Source organism: Sciurus vulgaris (genome assembly GCF_902686455.1).
Source record: "Sciurus vulgaris genome assembly, chromosome: 5".
Lineage (NCBI taxonomy): Eukaryota > Metazoa > Chordata > Mammalia > Rodentia > Sciuridae > Sciurus > Sciurus vulgaris.
In genome coordinates, this window is record NC_136465.1 from 99229869 (window position 1) to 99254484 (window position 24616).

At 39.4% G+C, this 24616-nt stretch overlaps 1 protein-coding gene across 2 annotated transcripts in view; it reads right to left on the reverse strand.

Moving 5' to 3' along the window:
- Positions 1-17109, reverse strand: part of AMN1 (antagonist of mitotic exit network 1 homolog) — a 71123-nt gene extending 54014 nt beyond the window's left edge. The window contains exons 1-2 of one of the 2 annotated variants that reach the window (XM_079139455.1): positions 15571-17109; positions 6976-7108 (exon numbers count right to left, since the gene is read on the reverse strand). In XM_079139455.1, the coding sequence (XP_078995581.1) occupies positions 6976-7108; positions 15571-15608 (171 nt within the window). In that variant the 5' untranslated portion in view covers positions 15609-17109. The remainder of the gene's footprint in view (positions 1-6975; positions 7109-15570) is intronic. The other variant, XM_079139456.1, reaches the window with a different exon arrangement.
- Between the last annotated feature and the right edge of the window lie 7507 nt (positions 17110-24616).

The window sequence follows — 24616 nt, forward strand, 5'->3', positions numbered from 1 at the left end:
AGAAACAATGATACACTGAAGCACAGTGACAATATAAAGACACAGCACTTGTCATGTGGTGGAATGCCATCATTAAAGTTTACTTTCTTCTGATCATAGGCTTTGGGCAAATGTGAAATCAGAGCAATTAGCAGTTCTCTGCAGTCAGTGGTGATGGTGATGGTTGCAAAACCAAATCTTTACAAGTAAGAAGTGTAGAAACTATTAACTAGTATTTTCAATTTTTGAAACACAAAGAACAAAAATGCAAAAGATAACACAGGAGGCAGGGCAAGGTGATGCACACCTGTAATCCCAGTGGCTCAGGAGGCTGAGGCAGGAGGATCACAAGTTCAAAGTCAGCCTCAGCAACAGCAAGATGCAGCAATTCAGTGAACCCTGCCTTTAAATAAAGTACAAAATAGGGCTGTGGTTCAGTGGTCAAGTGCCCCCGAGTTCAATCCCAGGTACTCCCCCTACACCCGCTCCCCCCCAAAAAGATAACACAGGAGTAATATTAAGGGGAATCATTTACTAAGGTATCTAACAAACTTAAAAAATGAGGAGCTCAAGGTGAAGCCCTAATTTCAGGATCTGTTTGGCAGAAGGAGAGATTATCATTTTTTGGTGCCTGGGGCTCTCTGACTTAGAGCTCATCACTCTAGTCCCTCTCCAGGTCTCCTTCATCAGCTCTACCAGGTAGGTACAGTCTCAGAGCTCCTTTACTCTTGTACTGTTAGGAGTTAAGTGCTCACGGGTAAAGAGAAAATATATGGAGAACACAGTATTTCAAAAGAAAAACCATACCGGGTTACTGATTCTCAATTCAGGAACAAAGGAATTAGAGTAGATATTAATACTCATAATAATATGCTAAAAGAAATAAAGGAAAATATTATAAGATAAAATAACAAGAAAAGTAAAAAGCAAACTACAAATAATAATTATGAAAAATAAAATAGTTGGAAAAAATAAGTTTGAATGAGATAAACGAATAGGAACAAATCAGCAAGTTAGAAGGAAGTGCAAAGAATAGAAAATATAAAAGTTATTGAGACATGGGAGATTATAGAGGTAATAACATATGATAATAACAGACTCAGAAAAGTGAAATTAGAAACGGAGGGATGGAAACATTTGAAGAAACAATGGAAAAAAATTCTTGGCATTAGAGATGGAAAATATCAATGAAAGAATCAACTGGGTTCAAAAAGTTTCTTTTTTTAGAAAAATATGAATTTTTAAATTTCTTATGTGAGGATGTGTTGTACGTATGTGTGTGCATTTTGCTCTTTTTAGAAGGAAACTTTTAAAATTTATTTTTATTGTAAACAAATGGGATACATGTTGTTTCTGTTTGTACATGGAGTAAAGGCATACCATTTGTGTAATCATACATTTACATAGGGAAATGGTGTTTGATTCATTGTTATTTTTTCCTCCCCCCCACCCCTCCCACCCCTCTTTTCCCTCTATACAGTCCCTCCTTCCTCCATTCTTGCACCCCTCCCACACCCCATTATGTGTCATCATCTGCTTATCAGTGAGATCATTTGTCCTTTGGTTTTTTTGAGATTGGTTTATCTCACTTAGCATGATATTCTCCAATTTCATCCATTTGCCTGCAAATGCCATAATTTTATTATTCTTTATAGCTGAGTAATATTCCATTGTGTATATACATACCACAGTTTCTTTATCCATTGGTCAATTGAAGGGCATCTAGGTTGGTTCCACAATCTGGCTATTGTGAATTGAGCAGCTATGAACATTGATGTGGCTGTATCTCTGTAGTATGCTGATTTTAAGTCCTTTGGGTATAGGCCTAGGAGTGGGATAGCTGGGTCAAATGGTAGGTCCATTCCAAGTTTTCTAAGGAATCTCCATACTGCTTTCCAGAGTGGCTGCACTAATTTGTAACCCCACCAGCAATGTATGAATGTACCTTTTCCCCCACATCCTCTCCAACACCTACTGTTGCTTGTATTCTTGATAATCGCCATTCTAATTGGGATGAGATGGAATCTTAGTGTAGATTTGATTTGCATTTCTCTTATTACTAAAGATGGTGAACATTTTTTCATATATCTGTTGATTGCTTGTAGATCTTCTTCTGTGAAGCGTCTGTTCATATTCTTAGCCCATTTGTTGATTGGGTTATTTGTATTCTTGGTGTAGAGTTTTTTGAGTTCTTTATATATGCTCTATCTGAAGTATGAGTGGCAAAGATTTTCTCCCACTCTGTAGGTTCTCTTTTCACATTGCTGATAGTTTCCTTTGCTGAGAGAAAGCTTTTTAGTTTGAATCTAGCCCAGGTATTGATTCTTGCTTTTATTTCTTGTGCTATGGGAGTCCTGTTGAGGAAGTCTGATCCTAAGCCAACATGTTGAAGATTTGAACCTGCTTTTTCTTATATAAGATGCAGGGTCTCTGGTCTGATTCCGAGGTCCTTAATCCATTTTGAGATGAGTTTTGTGCAGGGTGAGAGATAGGGGTCTAGTTTCATTCTGTTGCATATCGATTTCCAATTCTCCCAGCACCATTTGTTGAAGAGGCTATCTTTTCTCCATTGCATATTTTTGGCACCTTTGTCTAGTATTAGAAAACTGTATTTATTTGGGTTTGTGTCTGTGTCCTCTATTCTGTACCACTGATCTACCTGTCTATTTTGGTACCAATACCATGCTGTTTTTGTTTCTATTGCTTTGTAGTATAGCTGAAGTTCTGGTATTACAATACCCCGTTTCATTCTTCCTGCTAAGGATTGCTTTAGCTATTCTAGGTTTCTTATTCTTTCAGATGAATTTCATGATTGCTTGCTCTATTAAAAGGAACCTTTTTTTTTTTTTTTGTGGTGCTGGGGATTGAACCCAGGGCCTTGTGCTTGCAAGGCAAGCACTATACCAACTGAGCTATATCCCCAGCCCAGAAGGAAACTTTTAATAGAGCAATTTTGTACAGAATTTTTGCTTTCATAGACCAGTTATTTTATTGGCCTATCATAATTTTTGAACATCACCTCAACAAAAGAACTCATCATTTTTCTTTTTTCCTCCTTTCTTTATCTCGTACTGGATCTCTCACATGCTAGGGAAGCATTCCACCACTGAGCTATATCCCTAGCCCCCCTCACTTTTAAATTTTAAGACAGGTCACCCTAAATTGCTGAGCTGGCCTTGAATTTGTGATCCTCCTACCTCAGCCTCCTGAGTAGGTGGGATTACAGGCATGCATCACCATGTGCAGCCATTATTTTTTAATATCAAGAAATGTATTAATTTCCTATGCCATCTATTCCTGTTTTTGCTATTTTAACATATGTAAGTTAGCTCATATATTGAAAAGGTGTGTTATGTCATTTGTGATTAACGGTTGAAAAATACATTCTTTATTCTAAACAGTTGTTAAGAAAAATCACATAGCCAGGTGCAGTGGAATACACTTATAATCCCAGTGACTTGGGAGGCTAAAGCAGGAGGAACGAAAGTTGAAGGCCAGCCTCAGCAACTTAGTGAGGCCCTAAGCAACTTAGCAAGACCTTGTCTCAACAACAACAAAAAATTATAAGAAAAATCATAACTTGGAAAAAGTTTTATTTTACTAATTTATTTAGTAATAGGGCTTGAACTCAGAAGCACTTTATCACTGAACTATATCCTTTGTCCTTTTTATTTTTTATTTTGAGACAGATTCTCACTAAATTGCTGAGGGCCTCATTAATTTGCTGAGGTTGGCCTTGAACATGGAATCCTTCTGCTGCAGCCTCCTGAGTCACTGGGATTATAGGTGTGTGCCACTGTGCCCAGCTTACACCACCTTTAATATCAAGCAAAAACACTGATAAGCTAACCTAGGTTTATTTGCTAGGGATGTCACAACAAAGTAGCACTAACTGGGTGGCTTAAAACAAAAGAACTTTATTTTCTTACAGTAGTGAAGGCTAGACATCTGAAAACAAGGTATTGGCAGGGTAGATCTAGGAGCTCTGAGGGAGAGGCTGTTCCATGCCTTTCTCATAGCTTCTGGTAAGGCCCAACAATCCTTGCCATTCTTGACTCCCAGGTGTATTACTCCAGTTCTGTCTCCATCTTCTTATGGTGTTCTCCCAGTGTCTCTGTGGTCTTCTTATAAGGATACGAGTCATACTGGATGTGGGGCCCACTGTACTCCAGTATGATCTTATTGTAACTGGAAAGACCCTATTTCAAAATAAGATCACGTTCTGATGTACTGGATGTTATTCCAACTTTTGTGTGTGTGTTGGGGGGGGTGTGCTACTGAACCCATAATACCACCTGATGGTCATCTGACTATCTAGGAAAATGTAACATTGATCAATCTCCTATTTACTGTTAATTGAAGCAAATATTCTAATTATTTTATAATTCTATACAGCAAGATAATAACTTGTAGAAATTTTTAAAAAGGAATGTTCTTCTTCCTAGAGAGAAAGCTCACCAAAGATTTCTGTACAGGGCTGAGGTTGTGGCTAGTGGTAGAGCGCCTGCCTAGCATGTGTGAGGCACTGGTTCAATTCTCAGCACCACATGAAAATGAATAAATAAAATAAAGGTATTATATCCATCTACAACTAAGAAAAAAAAAAAAAGATTTCTATTCGGTCAGGTGTGGTGGCACATGCCTCTAATCCCAGAAACAAGGAAGGCAGAGGCAGGTTGAGCACAAGTTTGAGGCCAGTCTCAGAAACTTAGGGAGATCTTGTCTCAAAATAAAAAGGACTGGGTAAGGCTCCTGGGCCAAATCCCCAGTGCCAAAAAGGGAAACAAAAAAAGATTTCTGTTCAGCCAGGTGTGGTGGTGCAGGCCTCTAATTCCAGGGACAAGGCAAGCAGAGGTAGGAGGAACACAAGTTTGAGGCTGGCCTCAGAAATTTAGGGAGACCTTGTCTCAAAATAAGAAAAAAAGAACTGGGGTAAAGTAAATGAATCTGGGATCAATCACTGGTACCACCACCAAAAAACAACAATAATAACAACAACAACAACAAAAAAAAAAAAAAAACAAGGAAAAAAGATTTCTGTTTCCTGTTCAGTAGAAAAAGATAGCCTTAGTGGTTGATTTTATTTATCTATAAGACATTTTTCTTTCAATGTTTTAATTTTTATTTTGAAGGGTGCTGGGGATCAAATCCAGGGTCTTGCACATGCTAGCCAAGTACTCTACTATTGAGCTATACTCCCCAGTACCAACTTTTTCTAATTTTGTATCTAACAGTAAATTTACTTCAGCTTGTGTCTTATGTTTATGTGTAGATAAGTGGATATCAGTTTCTTGAATAATCTTGAACTAATTTTGCATTTCTATTAGTTCTTTTACTAATAAGGTATTTAAAATGTCATTGGCACATGTTTACTACTTGTGTAAGAATTAGATTTTTAACTTTTTTTGGGGGGGAGGTACCAGGGATGCTTTACCACTGAGCCACATCCCTAGCCCTTTTTATTTTTTATTTTGAGATAGGGTCTTGCTAAATTGCTTAGGGCCTCACTAAATTGCTGAGGTGGGCTTTAAACTTTCAATCGTCCTGCCTCAGCCTCTGGAGCTGCTAGAGTTACATACAGGTCTATTTCACTGCACCCAGCAATTTTAAATATTTTTGAATTATACTTGACACATGGAAAGAACAGAATAGAAGATCATTGTCATATAACCTGATTTTCATGAAGTTAATGTAAGAAAGTATGAACCTGACAACCATAAAAATGAAAAGCTGTACCCCGTTTATGTACAATGAATCAAAATGCAGTCTGTAAAAATAAAATTTTTTTTAAATGTTAAAAAAAAAAATTTGAACCCTCCCCTCTTTTGACAAAAGAAAGCAACCTACCTTCCATCACTTCTGATAATATTCTCTCAACATGAGGCCATCTCCCTCCATTAGTCCAACTTTTTGTTCTTGCACTAAGGACCCAGGTTCCTAATACTGACATAGCTGTGTTCTCAGTTTCAAATTCATTTTCCACCCAATACATTTTCAGCTGTGAAATGCTGTAATCCTATAAAACCACTGCAGGTGGTTACTTTTACCTCCCATTTTACAGTTCAGAGAACCAAGGGTCCATATCAGAAAAAGTGGCAAAGCTGGAATATTAATTCAGGTTGGAGGCCCTTGAAATACTTACTATCTTATAAAAAAGCCAAAGGAAAAAGGCATGTATATCCAGAAAGTAACCTGGGTTTCGGAGTCAATAGAAAGTAGTAGGAAGGAGTGAGGTATCAAGAAAAATGGGACTGGTTTAGAAAAGTGATTTTTTAGTTGTTGATCGTTATCTATGAGTAGATTATAAAATCAATTTAGTACGTTGTGATGCAAATATTTTAAAAAATGAAATAAGATAAAAGTAGAATTAAAATAGAAAATACCAAAGTGTACTATATACCATATTGTATATATAAGTGTGATTTATGTACTGGAGTTATAATGAAGCATGTATTTCTTATTGCAAATCTTGATCATAAATTTTAAACTTTTTGAAATCATAGATTGGTGCTATACAGAGTAATAGCACCATGAAGATAAGGGAATTAACGGAAAGAATAGTGAGGGACATATGGGCTGGGCATTTCTGTTATACGGAAGGGGAAAAAAAATCCCAATGCTTTATTATTATTATTATTCATTTATAGGGGGGATGTAAATCCAGGGATGCTTTGCCACTGAGCTACATCCCCAGCCCTTCTTTTTTTTTTTGGTACTGAGGTTTGAACCCAGGGATGCTTTACTGTTGAGTTATATCCCCAGTCCTTTTAATTTTTTTTGAGACAGGATCCCACTAAACTGCCCACACAGGTCTTGAATTTGCAATCCTCCTGCTTTAGCCTATCAAGTAGCTGGGATTATAGGTGTGTGCCACCATGTCCAACTTTATTATATATTAAAATTATTACTAATCCTACCATATACCATCGCTCCAAGAATCTGAAACCATATTTTAACAGTAAAATATGATTGCTTTACAGTCATGAATACTCTTACCTCACTTATATTTGAATCTGTTATCTGTCCCTGCAAGCTCATAATTTTAATCAGTCTATCTTTTATGCTGGGAGGTAAAGGCTTAAGGTCTGTGATATATCTGGAAATATTCTCCATGAAGCACCAAAGGCATCTGAAATACAAATACAAAATAATAAATTACACTATGACTGTACTAGTTCCCACACTTGTCAATATTTCTGTTAGTACTTAGCTCTTTCATAAAACTGTGTGTACTTTTGGCAGGGATGGAAGATATTGGGGATTGAATCTAGGTGCACTTTACCACTGAGCTACATCCCGGTCTTTTTTTTTTTTTTTCTTTTGTTGAGACAAGGTCTTGCTAAATTGCTGAGGCTGGGTCTCAAACTTGAGATCCTCCTGCCTCACTCTCCTGAGCAGCTGGGATTACAGGTGTGCACTGACATACCTGGTTAGTCATTCTCTTCCTAATGAACATTACTATTGTTTCTAGGATATGTTATCATATATTGTCAGATTGTTTTCCAAAAAGTCTATAACATTTCTTCTCTTTTCAGTATGGGGGAGGAACTCAGGGCAAGTACTCTACCACTGACCACTAAGCAACATCCCTAAGTCATTTTAATTTTGAGACAAGGTCTTGCAAAATTGTCTAGGCTGGCCTCTAACTTGTGATCCTCCTGCCTCAGTCTTCTGAGTAGCTGGAATCACAGGCGTAGGTCACTGTACCAAGTCCTCTAGTGAGTTTTATTTGTTAGTATTCTTTTTAACTCCAGAATGTGAACTTGGTTCTTAAAAAAAAAAATCTTTATTGATTTCAGCTATTTGATAAGACTTTGTTATCATACTTTCTTTTGCTTCTTTTTTTTCTTTCTAAACCTTGAAGTAAAAGTCACATAATACTCAATTATTTTAAATCATACTATTCAGTGGCATTCTGTTTGTTCATAATGTTGTCCAACCACCATCTCTATCTAGTTCCAAAATATTTTCATCACCCCAAAAGAAAACTCCTGGGCTGGGGATATAGCTCAGTTGGTAGGGTGCTTGCCATGCAAGCAAAAGGCCTTGGGTTCAATCCCCAGCATTAAAAAAAAAAAAAAAAGAAAAGAAAAAGAAAACTCTTATCTAGTAAGGAATCAATCCACATTTCTCTCCAAGTACCTGACTATGGGAAGCCATCCTTATCTAGCAGAATCAGATGGTTCCCTGTCTAGTTCCCCTAAGAGAATGGCTCCCCCAACTCCACCCTATCCTGTCCATCACAGAAGAAGTTCCTCCCTGTCTTGGACCCCTTTACCTGTGTGTCCATAAATAAAAGAGAAATGGGCTACTCCATGTAGTTAGAGGCCAGAGCTGGTATTGCCAGACCAATCACAACCACTTTTATTTAAAAAGAATATTGGCTCTTATGTGTTTATTGAGTAGATAAGTTTATGGGTAATTGACTGATTTATAGCTAACATAATCCTCCAGCAGTTAACCCTTTTCTCATCCACACGGGACGTGGCTGAGAGAACCCCACTCACACCCAACAACTACCTATTTGCTTTTGGTCAAAAGCTTCTTCTCAGCCTAATATGGATTTTTTTTTTTTAGCATAGAGGTTCATCCATATTACACGTTATCAATATTCCACTCCTTTTTATGACTGAATAATATTCCATTTTATGAATATACCACATATTTATTATTTTTTATCTTTTGGCTATGTAATATTTTATGAATATTCACATAGAAGTATTTGAGTACTCACTTTCCATTGTGTTGGGAATACCTAAGAGTGTGATTCTATGCTTAACTTTTGGAGAAACTACTGAACTATTTCCCCCTTTACTTCCTTAATCATGATTCTTTTGTTTTTGTTGTTGGGATTGGGGATTAAACCCAGGTGCACTTCATGACTGAGCTATATCCCCAGTCTTTTCATGTTTTATTTTGAGATAGGGCTTTGCTAAATTGCTAAGGTTCCCACTAAGTTGATGAGGCTGGTCTTGAACTTGCCATCCTCCTATCTCAGTCGCCTGAATTGTTGGGATTACAGGCGTGCATCACCACATCCAACACTCTCTCTCTCTCTCTCTCTATATATATATATGTATATATTATGTATTTATATACATGTATTAATACACACACACACACACACACACACACACACACACACACACATATATATATATATATACTTTTTTTTTTTTTTTTAATTTCCTATGGTACTGGGGGTGGAACCCAGGGGCACTCTACCACTGAGCTACATCACCAGGCTTTTAACTTGCTGAATTAGAGTCTTGCTAAGCTGCGCAGGCTGGGCTCAAACTTATGATCCTCCTGCCTCAGTCTCCTGAGTCTCTGGTATTACAAGTATGTGCCACCACATTTGGCTGGATCCTTTTGTTCTTTGAACACATTCATAACAGCTTCTTTAAAGTAGCAAACAATTTTGAAAGATGTGATATTGTTTCCCCCAAAGAGAAAGGGCAAATTTACTTAATGCTTGTTATAAAATAGGGTATTCACCAACCAAGGTCAGTTCTCCTCTTCTGTAATGCACCCCTAACATGTGCAGACATCCATCTGAGCCCTTGGTGTCATTACCCTGCAGAATTCGGGGTAAAAGGAGAACTGAAACAAACATGCTAATAATACTCATAGCGCTTGCTGTTCTGAGTAAAAATTTTTGTTGTCTAACCTAGGAATCTTGTTTCTTCTCCCAGCCTCCATGAAACAAAGTAACACCCTAATCTATTTATTATTTAATATAAAATCAAATCCCAGATCTGACAATTTGACAATGAAAAATGGATGCTGACAGAAACATGGCTTTATTGAAAAGGAAAGACAGGGACCCTGTCAGTCAGCTTGGGGATTTCAGAAGATGCCCTGAGATTTGGTGTCAAATGCTGTCATCTAGTGTTAAGTAAAGGCAGAAGGAGAAAGGGTACCCTGCTGTTTTACTTGCTAATGAAACAAGCTGCCTTGCTGTTGTGTTGGTTATTGCTCTCTCCTTCATACAGAAGGAAAAGGGATGTTATTATAATTGGATAGCAAGCCACGTGGCTCCAATTTAAAGGTAATATGAGTGTGGGTTTTAAAGTAATTAAATCCTAATGCTGAAATAAATGATGTCCAGTAGCGATGACCTAGTATTTGACAGACCAAAAACATTAGCAATTCATGTGAATGAGCCACAATGCCTCAAAACAGACAGTGAAAGCAAAGTTTTACCTAATGGTGCAAAGCTAGCTGCTTAAGAACCTGGCTTCTGCCACAACTTGATGTGACCAGTGAGCATCACCAGGATGCTGGTTGTAGGGGTGGTCAAAATTACCAAGACTATGGGTAAAATGCAGCAGTGTTTGCTGGGGCAGTGAGAAACGGACAGCTGGGTCCATATGCTTGCTTGCTGAGAGATGTCCAGGGGAGAAAGCAATGTCTGTATTCAGGCGAAAACCCTGGAGTGGGGGCTGGGGAAAGAAAAGTATCCTTATCACCCTTACCACCCTCTGTGAGCTAGCTTTCCCCACCATTGCATTTCCCACACTTCCAGTTGGGTAAGAGTAGTCTCCTTTTGGCTGCTGCTTTAATTTATAACTTGTGCACACATTAAGTTTCTTGGTTTCTCATCCCTTAGCTGAAAAAGGCACCCAAATTCAACTGATGGGGTCTGGGTAATGTTCTCAGTGGGGAAGAAAAGCTAAAGTGTCTTTGTGAGTAGAGTCCTTTGGCTCTATCAGTGTGTTACCAAAAGCTTGTCCTTGACCTTGATGCCATCCCTATAGTCTGAATTACATTCTTTCTGTTCTTATGGTGGGTGTGTGCTCAAGGACAGAGAGTTCTGCCTAGGTTGGGGAAGAAAGGTAGTCCTATTTCCCGAGGCTGGGAGTAGGAGGAGAAGAGAAAAAAACAAGTTCATTTTAAAATAAGCCTTAGTGGCAGAGCAGCAAGGACTATATTCAAAGCATGAAGTGGTCCACTGTTATAAATGTACTGTTATAGTTTTCTTTGATGACTGTGTAACTGGTGTTCATATTAATACTTCCCTGGTCCATGAGTGTCAGAGTGGATTCTCCTGTTCCAGGACTGCCACCTGCAGAGAAGTAATATAAGGACCATGGAGCTCACCCTCTAACTTATCTCCCAGTCTTCTGAGAAGTTCAGGACAAAGGGAAATCACTACTTTAAAGACTTAACAGCTGCACTCAGAGAAGCCCTCTTCAAATACTAGATTACTACCTGTACTAGGGATTGAACCCAGGGGCACTCTTTGAGCCACATCCCCAGCCCTTTTATATTCTACCTTGAGACAGGGACTCACTAAGTTCTCAGGTTGGCCTTGAACTTGTGATCCTCCTGCCTCAGCCTCCTGAGTCATAGGAATTACAGGTATGTACCACCATGCTGGGATATAATCTTTATTTTTTTAATATAGCATTAACCTGCTTATAAGCTTCTTTTGTAATTGAATATCTGTGCATGAGAACTTGTGGTTATTTAGTCTGGTATCTATATCTTGGGGTAGATCAACTAGGACTCTGCACCTAACAAGGGAAGAACCCAATAGGTCTTTGCTGATCAGCAGTCTTCACAACTGAAAATATTTACTGTACTATTTGAACCTTTACAGAAAAGCTATATTCAAGAAAGCAATTAACATGGCCTTAGTGGAATCCTGCTTTAATATAAAAAAGTGACTGATTCAGGAACTGCTCTATCTGACACTCCCATCACCTGAAAAAAAGTCACTAGCTCACTGGGGTCCTTGACTCAAAGGAGTTTCCTCTGTATGTCTGGGTCTAGTTTATTGGTGATTTGGCTCCATTGAAAGTAGAAGGTATTTATTAGATATCAATCAGTAGTTATCCAGCCTGAATAACAGCTTTGGAAGACAGACTGCAGTATGGGCTAGTTAGGGTAATGGGTAAATAGTAAACTGTTACTCTTGGCTTAGACCAGGATAATGATCTCTGGGCCAAATCTGGCCCATTGCCTGCTTTCATAAACAAACTTTTCTTGGGACACAGTCATGTCCATTCATTTACACAATGTCTAAAGCTATTTTCACACTATAATGGCAAAACTGAGTAGCCTACACAACTGAAAATATTTACTGTACTATTTGGACCTTAAAGTTTGCCAATATCTGCCTTAGATTAGACAATATTCCCAAAGTCAACAGATTATATTTTTACTGATTCTTGGACTGTTGCCAGTGATTTAATCACCTTGTTTATCACTTGGAAGAAGACTTGCGATTAAAGATAACCTTCTTTAGGACTGTGAATTATGGAAACAAATTGCAGAAGACAGGTGTACATGATTGATGCAGCTAACAGATAACTCCCTTCCTCCCAAGAGCCATAATTAAGCTTACTGTCAGTAAGATTTTACACAGTGTCAACAGAATTTCACAAGATTTCTGCAGAAAGCTCAATCTGGTTTGAGGCCTTCTCTTTGTTGTAAAGGCCAGGTTTCTCTTTCTTGTAAAATCTAGGTCTATAATCAAACTTGTTGCTGTGCTAAAGATACTGTCTGTTTTCTTGGTAAAAACTTGTGAAACCTATGTCTAGTCTAAAATATGAGACAAAGAGTAACTGTTATGTGCCCACCCACTGTCATGTAACCATCCCACTGAGTGTAAATCTAAGAGAATTTCCAGACCTGGGGGCCACAGATTTTTAAGTATTAGCCCCTCTGGGCCATTGTAGCTTAAATAAACCTGCTTCCTGAAAATTCCTCGGGTGTCTAGCCTCATCTGTCCTGCATCATGATAATAATTCATACTTTAATGGAAGGACTGAATCATACTGCTAATTAAGTATACACCACTGCCACCAGGATCCATCCTCCTATTGAACAAAGCATATATCCACCACCATGGCCTGGGAAGAAAGTAAAGATTATATGTATCTGGCACCAAAGATACTACTACATGCCAGTCTTGTGCCTCCCTTCAAAAGTCAGCCTGTCTTGTAATGAAACAGGTCAGGCTGCATGTGGTATTACTTCCTCTTGCTCCTGACAATCTAAGTATATCGACTTTAATACCTGTACTCCCCACATACACCTTGAGGCTATCATTGATGCTTTTTCTGTTGGCATTTCTTCAAGTTGTTTCATTGTTCCAGTTTTATCAGTCAACTCCATCTACCCTGGCCATAACATAAAATGAATGATGTTTTTGGTTTTCCAGACCATTTGCAGTCTGACAAATGGTATGCCTTTTACTGCAATAGTCAAAGTATCCAAAGGATATTTCACACTTTTATTGTCCCAGGGTTGCTGGCTCCTACAAGAAGTAAAATGGACTTTGAAGTAAATCAGTTAAACATTCTTCACAGAACTAGTAAAAACAATCCTAAAAATTCATGTGGAAGAAGAAAAGACACTGAATAGTCAAAGCAATCCTGAGCAAAAGGAGCAATGCTGGAGGCATCACAATGCCTGAATTAAAATTATACTACAGAGCCAGAGTAACAAAAACAGCATGGTACTGACATAAAGTTAAGGAATTGTGGATACCAGGAAACAAAACACTTGATTCTAATTGCTGGGATTCAGAGGATCATTTGTCTAGAACCCTCAGGGATGCTATAGGAAACAGGAATTAAGTTGAGTCTTAGAAGAAAGGTCAAGATTAGGTAACATATCCCTGGTTACACAGCTTTCTATAGTAGACAGGAAATAACAACTAACATAAATAAACATTTAACTATGTGCCAAGCACTGTTCTATGGGCTTTACCAATATTGGCTTTTAATCTTCATATCAACTTAAAAGGATATAATAATAATAATAATAATGACAATAAGTGTTACCCATTTACAGATGAGAAAACTGAAATCTAGACAGTTTATATCATTTGTTCATGACTATAAAACAAGTAAATGTTTGATGTCTGATAAAACTGAGGTAGTCTGTCTTCAAAGCGTGCACTTTTTGTGTTTGTGGACTGAACCCAGGGGAGCTCTACCACTGAGCTACATCCCTACTCCTTTTGACAACTTTTTTCATGGCTTCCCTGGGCTGGCCTTGCACTTGGAATCCTCCTGTCTTTGCCTAGAGGTCCCTGGGATTACAGGAAAAGCCTGTTCTCTTTTCTTTCCTTTTTTTTTTGTATTACTGGTGTTTGAACTTAGGAGCACTCTGCCACCAAGCTACAACCCTACCCCTTGTTTCTTTATTTTTTTATTCTGAGATCCTGCCTTAGCCTCCCAGGGTCCCTGGGTTTACAGGCCTGCACCTCCAGCCTGGTTCTAAGTTTGCACTCTACCATTACCCTAAACTGCCTTTACTGAGGAAATTAAACCCCAATTTTATTAGAGATAAAATTTATACCAAGAACTAAAGCAAGATCTTTTTCTCAGGACTCTCTACAGGTGTAAGACTACACAAGGGAAAACCATCTAATTTCTCTTTTCTGAAAAGTGACACAATTGAGTTTCTGGAATATAATGTAAAATGTCAAATCCTATTGTTTTTACACCACCAGTGAAACTCCACATCATTTACAGCCACAAGGATGGGATCCTGCTGGGCATGGTGGCACTCACCTGTAATTCCAGCAACTGGGGAGGGTGAAACAGGAGGACTGGAAGTTTGGGACCAGCCTCAGCAACTTAGCAAGACCCTAAGCAACTTAGGGACACCCTATCTCAAAATAAAAAATAAAATGGGCTGGGGATGTGACTCAGTGGTTGAACGCCTCTAGGTTAAGTCTCCAGTATCCCCCTCAAAAAATCTTAATTAAAATAAATTATACTCCATGTGTGTATAGTGTCAAAATACACTCTACTGTCATGTACATCTAAAAAGAACAAATTTTCAAAAACACCCATTGTTTTAGAAGGTCTTCAGTACATTAAAGAGACTGTTCTTAGCATTAAGCTAATTTTTACACGGCAATATAAATAGAGTGAAAGCTCCTGGAGACACAATTGCCATGGTAACCGCAACTTCCAGCACAATTTCCGCTGTAAAGTAATAACAATGACTAACATTGGCATCCTCCCCAAGGCTTTACATGTGCTACATTTATTCAGTAAGACTTCATGAGATAGGTACTGGCATTATACTAATTTTGTACGTAAGAAGCTCGGGCAGGAGAAGGCTCAGTTACTATCCATGGTCACACGGCTGGTGAGGGGCAGGGCGGGGAGCTGAACCCAGAAATCCCCGTCGAGGGTCCCTCTTTTTATCGCTTTCTACATACTGCCTCAAGGAGTCAACGCCAATCTCGTTTCGGTAACCGGGTGGGACTGTGCCGAAGGCTATCAGTGTTTTGTTCTACCAAGGGTTTAGCTCTGGTCGGAGGCAGGCCTCTGCCAGGGACCACGATGGCGCTAAGCGGTCCAGGCTGACCGAGGGGCTGGGACCCTCATCCGGGAGCGCCCAGGCAGAGGACCCGGATGGGAGGACGAGCCGGCTCAGCAGGCCACTCTGCTCAACTGTCCTCAGCGAGGCGACAAACCAGCCATCCGGCAACAGAAAAACCCGGGGCCTCCTCTGAGGACCGGACCCGGAAAGGGGCGGGGAGGGAGAGCGGCGCAGGGCCCGGCCGGATGAAGGAGGTGCCGCGCTGCGCGAAGGGGAGGCGGGACGGGGTGGACTCACAGATCCAGGAGCTGACTGACCGGCCCCAGGCGAGGCATCGCGGCGGCCCTCAGAAGCCTCTTGCGCGGCCTCAGGACCTCCAGAACCCAGCCGGGGCCGTCCGACAACTCTCCCGCCCCGCAGCGCGTAGGTCCTGGTGACGTCACACGGTGCTGGGCGTGGCCGCGCTCGGGGCTTCAGAAGCAAAGAGGAGAGCGCCCTGGGGGCGGGGCTAGTGAGCGCTGCGGGCGGGGCCGGGCGTGATAGCTGGAAGAGAATAGCTAAGCTCCACAGCGCTACTGTGGGTGAAGTCCCTCCACCCCGCGGGCGGCGTGCTCGCAACGCTCAGAGCCGTTGGTCTTGGGTTCCAGCCTTGCGCGCCTCCGGACTTTCAGCCTTAGCCGCGACGGCTTGAGTCAACAACTCTCTCTGGCAAAGCGAGTGCTAAGGTTGCTGCTCTCACTAAAGGGATGCGTTGGACGCTGGGCAATGCCCTTGGTGATGCACTGGGGTGGGGGGGCCACCCCGCCCCACCCCCGCCTTGGATGCAGACCCCACTGCCTTCAACATTTTAGAAGATCCGAAAGTGACTTTACTGAGTAAGTCATGCGAAACACGCACTGAGCTGTGTGCTTTCCGTGCTTTTATTCAACAAACCATTCTCATAGTTCCTGTGAGATCGGAATTATTTAGCCTTGTTCTGCAGAGGAGGAACTCCATCAACAAACTCAATAAAAATTTCATCATGGAGGAGGAGATGACTTTAAATCAGAAAGTATTCAAAAGAAGGGGCATCTTTCTTTAGGTGGAATTCTTTCTGCCTTTCTTTTGTAGAGCACTTGGTAGTTTTTATTGCTTTTTCATTATTCTTTGTAGATTAATTTGTTGATGTAATGATTTGGATGTGCGGTATCCCCCAAAAGCTCACATGTGAGACAATGCAAGAAGGTTTGGAAGAGAAATGATTGGGCAAAAGCCCTAACCTAATCAGTGAATTAGTCCCTGATGGGATTAATTGAGTGGTAACTGAAGGCAGGTAGAGTGTGGCTGGAGGAAATGATTCATTGGGGGCATGGCTTTGGAGTATGTATTTGTCTGGGTAGTGGAGACTTTGTTTCCTGATCACCACGTGAGTTGCTTCCCTCTCCCACACTCTTCCACCATGATGTTCTGCCTCATCTGGATCCTTGGGGAATGGAGCCAGCCTTCTATGGACTCTGAAAGTGTGAGCCATCCAATGAACTTTTCCTCCTCTACAATTGTTCTGGGTGTGTCCTTAAGTCAGCAATGAAAAAGCGAACTGAAAGTTGATTACATGTCAAACTCCCCTTTGAAAGCTACTTCAAAGTTGAGATCTTGTGTTGACTTTTCAGTATGCTGCTTATCCGCTCAACTTGAATTCATTAAGCACTGCATGATGGCCAGGGATTGCGATGGGCACTGAGGATTCAGTGGTGCACACTTGCTCCAGACAAGTAAAAGGACCCAATAATGCTAGGATAGGGTTGGTTCTATGGGAGAACCAGTGGTGTAGGTATAGGTGTAGGTGAGAGAGAAGGATGGTCACTATATGGTTCCAGATAGCTATACTGGACAGTGACAAGAGATGAGTGAAGGAAGGGTTTTTAAAGCTTTTGCTATAAAGGACCAAATGGTAATATTTTAGGTTTGGTGGCCCAATGCTTGGTCACCACTCCTCAACTTGTAACTCAAAAGCATCCATAGACAGCCCTAATGGACAGGACTGTGTTTCAAAAAACTTTAATAGACACTGAAATTTGAATTTCATGTACAATAATACCCCTTTTCTATGAGGGATATGTTTCAAGACTTGTACTGGGTGTGGATTAGTCAGTGAATAGTACCAAACCATATATGTCCTATTTCCCCCCCATACATACATACATATGGCAAAGTTTAATGATAATTCGGCACAATTAAGACTAACAACCAGGTGACAGTGGTGGCCCACTCCTGTAATCTCTGACTCAGGAGGCTGAGGCAGAAGCATCACCAATTCAAGGCCAGCCTGGGCAACTTAAGGAGACCCGGTCTCAAGATTAAAAAAAAAAAAATTGTAATGAAAACTATCACATACTCGAAAGTTACGTGAATGTGGTCTCTCATACAGAATATTCTACAGTACTTACCCCATTTCTTGTGATGATGTGAGGTGATACAGAGCTTAGGTGATGAAGTGAGGTGAGTCAAAGAGGTGTTGACAGACCACTGCTGGCTGACAACTGATTCCAGAATTTTGTGTATGTGTGTGGTGGGGTGCGGACCTCAGAGACAAATATGAACACAGGGAAACATATTTTACTAGTAGTTCGAGAAACTCAGACTTGGAGTAGTAGTGGCTCATTAAAATAAAAAGAGGACTTTAATAGCTGAGTTATGTCCACTAACAATTTAAATCAGGTAAGAGGGCGTGTTAGGGCAAGCGGAAGGAGGAGAAGCGCTTATAGCGCCGGGAGGGGTGCGGGAGATGGGGTTGGACCCAGGGCTGAGGCTGGCCCCTCCCGCCTCGGGGGATCACTCCAGGACCGCAGCGGCAGTGGTTAGGAGCACTGGAGACGTCTCCGCTTCCAGTTACAACGTAGGGATCACCACAAATACAGCCGCTACCGAGGGCTACCGAAGCATTACGGCATTACCTCTCCTATCAGCTTAGCGGCTCCCAAGGAGACTGCATACTTACACAGAAACTAATTGAGACTCTGAAGCCCTTGGGGTTTTTGAAGAGGAAGAGGAGCTGCAGCGCAGGAGTTTAATTTGAGGAAAATTAACTTGATCAAAGTGGATACGAGAAATCAGTGAAAGCAAGAATCTTCCACAATCTGAAATTGGAAATGTTGGAGGAAAAATTTTGCATTTGGATCTTACAGATTAGGAGAATATAAAAGGTGCCAATATTGATACGTTGTGTGTTGCACCAAGACATGTTGATCGAAGTGACTTTTTCACCTCGTTTTATGATAAACTGAAATTACAAGAAGTTAAAGTTTTAAGAGCTGTCGAACCATTTGTACCAGTTATCAAACTCTGTTTGATGGGATAGAGATTGATATTTTCATTTATCTTTTTTTTTTTTTTTTTTTTCTTTTTTCTTTGCTGTGCTAGGGATTGAACCCAGGGCCTTATGCTTGCAAGGCAAGCACTCTACCCACTGAACCATATCCCCAGCCAGAGATTGATATTTTGTTTGCAAGATGAGCACTGCAGACTATTCCAGACGCTTTGGACCTATGAGATGACAGTCTACTTAAAAATTTAGATATCGGATGCGTAAGAAGTCTTAATGGTTGCGGAGGAATGGGTGAAATTTTACACCTCATACTAAACATTGGCAAATTCAGGTTAACTCGAGAGCTAACAAACTGTGGGCCAAGCACCACAACATGTATTCCAACATATTAGGTTTCTCCCGTAGTGTTTCCTGGGCTATGCTAGTAGCAGAAAGAACTTGCCAGCTTTATTCAAATGCAATAGCATCGACACTTGTACACAAAGTTTTCTTGGTATTCTCTAAATGGTATGTGTTCAGATTATATTAAAATAAAATTGATTATAGACACCTACATTTAGTCTTATTTCTGTGACATTTCTGCAGCTGGTTTCAAATTCAAATTCTAGTTTGTGAAATAGTCATTTAGGTAGCCTGTGTGATCACAATGAATGTTATGGCAAACTTGAACTCCATTTCTTTTCCTTAGCTTTGCAAGGATAATAAGTCAGATTCTACTTGTACTTGCATAATCCTACCCTTCAAATAAACTGAATTTTAGCTACAGCTGTTGCTAAACTCCAGTTTATTAATAAGTTGACATAATTGTTACTTTTGGATAAAACGTCTCCACACCACTTCTTTCACTTTTTGAATATTTTAAAATTCATACGCCGTTAATTTTTGTGATTTGTTTTTTTTTTTGTAAGTTCCCTCCTTTTAAGATGTCCACATTTGTCAGCCATGGTTTCATTTAAGAAAAGAAAGATTATTGCCTTTTCAGAATAGTAGCTTTGGCCCTAAAGGTGAGAGTTGTGAGTTTTAATCAGATATTCTTCAGAGAACTAAACCTTCCCAATTTCTGCCAACTCGTAACCATCCTATATCTGCAAGAGACATTATTGTTTTCCAGTAATTTTATAAAAATCAAAGTTTTGGAGATGATTTATAATTTAGAACCATGCCACATTTTCTAATACACATTCTGCTATTCTGGGATTTGATAACACATTTTAATTACATATAATAAGGTGTGATAAGATTAAAGAATGTCAATGTCTTTTAAGGCTACACATATATAAATGTTTTCTAGAAGCTAACCTGGATATTAAGGAAGGGGGCAAATGTTTTCCATTTTTCAATTTCTTTAATAAGGACTGATGTGCTAATTTTACTAAAGATTGTGTCCTGGAAACACTGTGTTCACACCACAGACTTTTACTACACTTATTCATGTTATAACTTTTAAGTCATGGAATGGAGAAAATTTGTCTTAATTTTTATAATTATTCATACCCCATTGTATATAACCAGAAGTAACTTTTTCTCATTTTTCTTTGGATGGAACTAGTATGAAGACAGGATTTTTGTCTTTTCAGGAGGGTTTATCCTGTTCAAGGTTTAGGTGAAAGCATTGAATATCTTGGTGGTGCTTTGTTAGTTCTTTTAAGAGAGAAGATATTTAACTTCAATTTGAAAAAGCTATCAAATGGTTTTATAGTTATATTTTATAGTTATAGAACTATTTCAAGTAGCCTTACCATCAACAGAAAGGAATGAAAGGTTATCTATACCAAAATGAATGAAGAAGGAGCACATTCACAAATGCTGTATGTTTAACAAAATATGTTTGAATAATATCTAATAGTCTTATCAAGTGCTACAGGGAATAGCCAAATCCAGTGCTATTCAAACAGCCTGAAGAATGCAATCTTAATTTGCCTGTATGGGACCCAAGGGTAGTATATTGTTTTCACCTACAAATTCACACTGTGCAAAAACAAGAAAAAGTCATCTGCATAAACTTCAGGGAGAACTCCTAGCATTTTAAATATGAGTGGACATGTTTATTTTGCACTTTCTTTTAGAGAACCTCATCTATAATTGTCCTCTGATAGGAGAAGCATATTTATGTACCCCATAAACTACATTTAATCATACATAGTTTTTAATACAAATTTCACTAACATTTTAATTTATTCTGTATAGATCTATCTTGTACACAAAATTATGTGGGCATTTGTGCTTAAAGAAATAGTAAAAGGATACTAAAAATCCCTGTATTTTTTTTATTTGATCTAAATATTTTGTTAAAATGGGGTTATTGTAGGAAAACTGTGCTTACTGTTTACATGTGGTAGATAACTTCTAAGCAATGTAATTCTAATTATAATAATGTAATTGTAAAATATGTTTTTGATATTTCAGATTATAAAAACAGGTTTGGGCTGAAGAAAGCTTCCATTTTGTTTGGGAAGTTATGACATTACTGCTTACACGTTGTAAATGTTAATAATGTAAACTTTATTGATAAGAAATTTAGGTTTGAATATGACTCTAGGTTTATGAAATTCTATTTTTCTGAATTAATTTTCTATCTTACTATTATACCAAAACTTTGTTTTTAATAAGTTCTGTTGAGTTGCTTGAAGCTATGTGTTTTCAAGTTTTCCAAACCTCAAGGAATTTAATTTTGGAGGATGGGAATTTATAGTTTCCTTTGTAGAAATATGCCACTTACCATTATGTAGATTAGCAGTTATTAAATCATCCCAGTGTCTTTTAAAATGATATCAACAAGGACATTTTAGTTTTACTGTGTTAACTAGCTTTAAAATCCTTCTAACTTAAGGGTATATTACAAACTTAAGTTTCCATCTTATTAAAAATTAGTTTTATACCGAACAACTTAAGAGTACGACATTTCATGAAAGTGTAATTGCGTGCACATCCCCATTTCTGTTGTTGAATAAAGAAACACTATATATATATATATATACAACAAATCGAATAAGAACAATATTTTCCTGTCTTTTGGTAGGGAAAACAGGATGTTCCTGTTTTTGTAGCTTATCTCTGGAGGCAAAGCTTTTAGGATTTCCTGTTAGTCAAGGCCTTTAGCAGGTTCCTATTATTCATGCTTTATCTTGGAATGCAAGATTATTGGAAATGGAAGTCTTTCTGGGTGTACAGTAAGTGATTTGTGGCTCTTGACAAGATGTCATTTTTTCTTTCTCCCCTCTTTGCTTGCTGAGTCTGCTTTACTGTAGTTTTTCTCTAGCTCAGAACCTCTTCCATTTTCTACTATTCACATCACATCAGGAAGCCTTTATTAGAACTTGTTGCTCTGGGTAAGTTATGTAAGAACAATGAGATTACTTTTCTTACATCATGGTATTAACTCATAGAATAATATATATGGACAATAAAATGTATAATAAATGTAAGCATATAAATGATGAAGTATGTCTTCTATGTATGTACTTATGATTCACATAACCAGAATGGTGATAAGCCAGATGAATATCCTAACATGCGCAGGCTATTTCCAAATAAGAGAGCCCTTAACTCATCCCTGTGAGAAAATACACATGATCTTTTTAGTTTCTTTTAATATCTCATGTGATGTCATACTCCAAATTGAAAACAATAATGCCCATGCTTGTGGATTCTTAATATTGTTAAAATTTTCCATTGGCTTGAAATGCTTGATTCAATTTATTTCTAGGATATAGACTTGAGTCTTAAATTTTCAGGAGTTCGAGGCATACAATGTATGACTCAGGATCCAAGCAGGAAACAGATGGACAAATGCAAATAGGATAAGCAGAAAGATATTAATAAAGGACCTGTTTACAAAGGTATAAGCAGGGTCTAGCACTGTAACTCAGTGGTAAAGCATTTGCCTAGCATGTGGGATGCCCTGGGTTTGAATCCCAGCACTGGGGAGTGGGGAAAGGGTTGGAAGAGTAAGAGTGAATTAGTACCCGAAGGCCAGCAAGAACAGGAAACCCTTACCTTTTCTTGTCCTGAGAGGGCAAAGAGAGGGAACAGTTAGCAAAACGTGAGAGAGCAGCCACAGGTGTAGCCACTTAAAGGGAATTGTGGCCTTTGGGTTGGTGAAGGAACCTAGTCAGCCTGTGCCAACCCAACAGAGAACAGCTGGAAGAATACTCTAACCCCATTCTCTATCCCTGTTTCTATCTCTTGGAGATGATTCTCATTACTTCAACACAGCCAGAAGTTAAGATTGAAGGATCGCAGTTTGTTCAATCCCTAGAGGTCAGCTTCTCAGTGCCCAGAGTAGAGTTGAGGCAGGAAGTGGAAAATATTCAACTCATAACAGATCTCTGACTTTTTTTTTCTTTAGTGCTGGGGATTGGACCCTGGCCCTTGCACATGCTAAGCATATGCTCTACCACTGAGCTGTACCTCCAGGCCCCAAATTACTGATTTTTTAAAAGTAACTAAATATCAGAAACATTTTGAAAATTAGAAAGAATGGCTTAGTATGAGCCAAAATAAAAATTATTTTAAATTTTTAAAAGTGGAAGAGTGACAATTTTTGTCCATCAGGATGCTGAGAGCTTAAGCCATCATCTTTTCTAGTTAGCTTCACTTATTAGTTCTATTTTTTCTTTTCTTTTTCTTTCTTTTTTCTTTTCTTTTCTTTTTTTTTTTTTTTTTTTTTTTTGGTGGTGCTGGGGATTGAACCCAGGGCCTTGTGCATGCGAGGCAAGCACTCTATCAACTGAGCTATATCCCCAGCCCCATATTTTTTAAAAGTTATATAATCTCCACTCATAATTATTAGTAATTTGCAATGGAATCCAATGCCCAATATTTCTATCACATAGTTAGACTCAAACCCCATTAATTACATTCATTCAAACAAATATTTAATGCCTACTATGTGCCAGACAGGATCTATGAGGAAACAAATATGTCCTCTAGAAACTTATATTCTAGTATGAGAGCTAGAGAAGCACACAAACAAAACAGTATGTGGACACAGGACTTTCAAGAATGAGGAAATTGCCAGGCATGGTGGCACATGCCTGTAATCCCAGCTGATGAGGAGGATCACAAGTTCAAAGACAGCCTTAGCAACTTATGAAGCCCTACCCAACTTAGTGAGATTCTGTCTCAAAATAAAAAATAAAATGGGCTGGGGATGTGACTCAGTAGTTAAGTATCTCTGAGTTCAGTTATTGGTATAAAAAAAAAAAAAGAAGAATGAGGCGATTGATACTATTTGGGCTGCAATGTGAAAATGGAGCAGACTGTGAGAGATGAATCACAGCTGTTGAGCAGGGCTGAGTCTAGTGGTAGCATCCTCACTAGCAATGCTTCTCTCTAGCCCCTCCTAGAATCTTCCCCCCACCCTACTGGGAATTGAACCCAGAGGTACTTTACCACTGAGTCACATTCGCAGTCCTTTGCACTTTTTAAATTTTGAAACAGGGTCTTGCTAAGTTGCTTAGGGCCTCACTAAATTGCTGAGACTGGCTTTGAACTTGCAATCCTCCTGCCTTAGCCTCCAGAGTCTCTGGGATCCCTCTGAGAATTTTTAGTCTGCTCATGAGGTGGAAGGTACCCTCCAGGAATAGAGAAGGATGGTGATGGCGGTGATGAGCAGCATGTGCATCTGTAAGACCTTGGTGCCCAGACTCTGGTGACTTCAGTTCTGCATTGCTGTCATAGCAGTGATGGCACTTGGAACATTGTAAGCTCAGCTACTGGGGAGACTGAGGCAGGATTGCAAACTCAAAGCCAGTCTGGATAATTTAGTCACACCGAATCTCAAAATAAACAGGTCTGTGGGTGGGGATGAGAGAGAAAGAGAGAGAGAGGGGAGGGATGGGGGGAAGGAGGGAGGAAGAAGGGGAGAGGGAGGGGGAAGAGAGTGGGGGAGGGAAAGAGAGAGAGGAAGAGGAAAGAAAAAAACATGATTGGGTGTTGAGGATGTAGCTCAGTGATAGAGCACGTGCCTAGAACGTGTGAGGTTCTAGGTTCAACCCCCAGTAATCAGTGTTGGCGGGGAAAGGCAGGTTCTGAAAC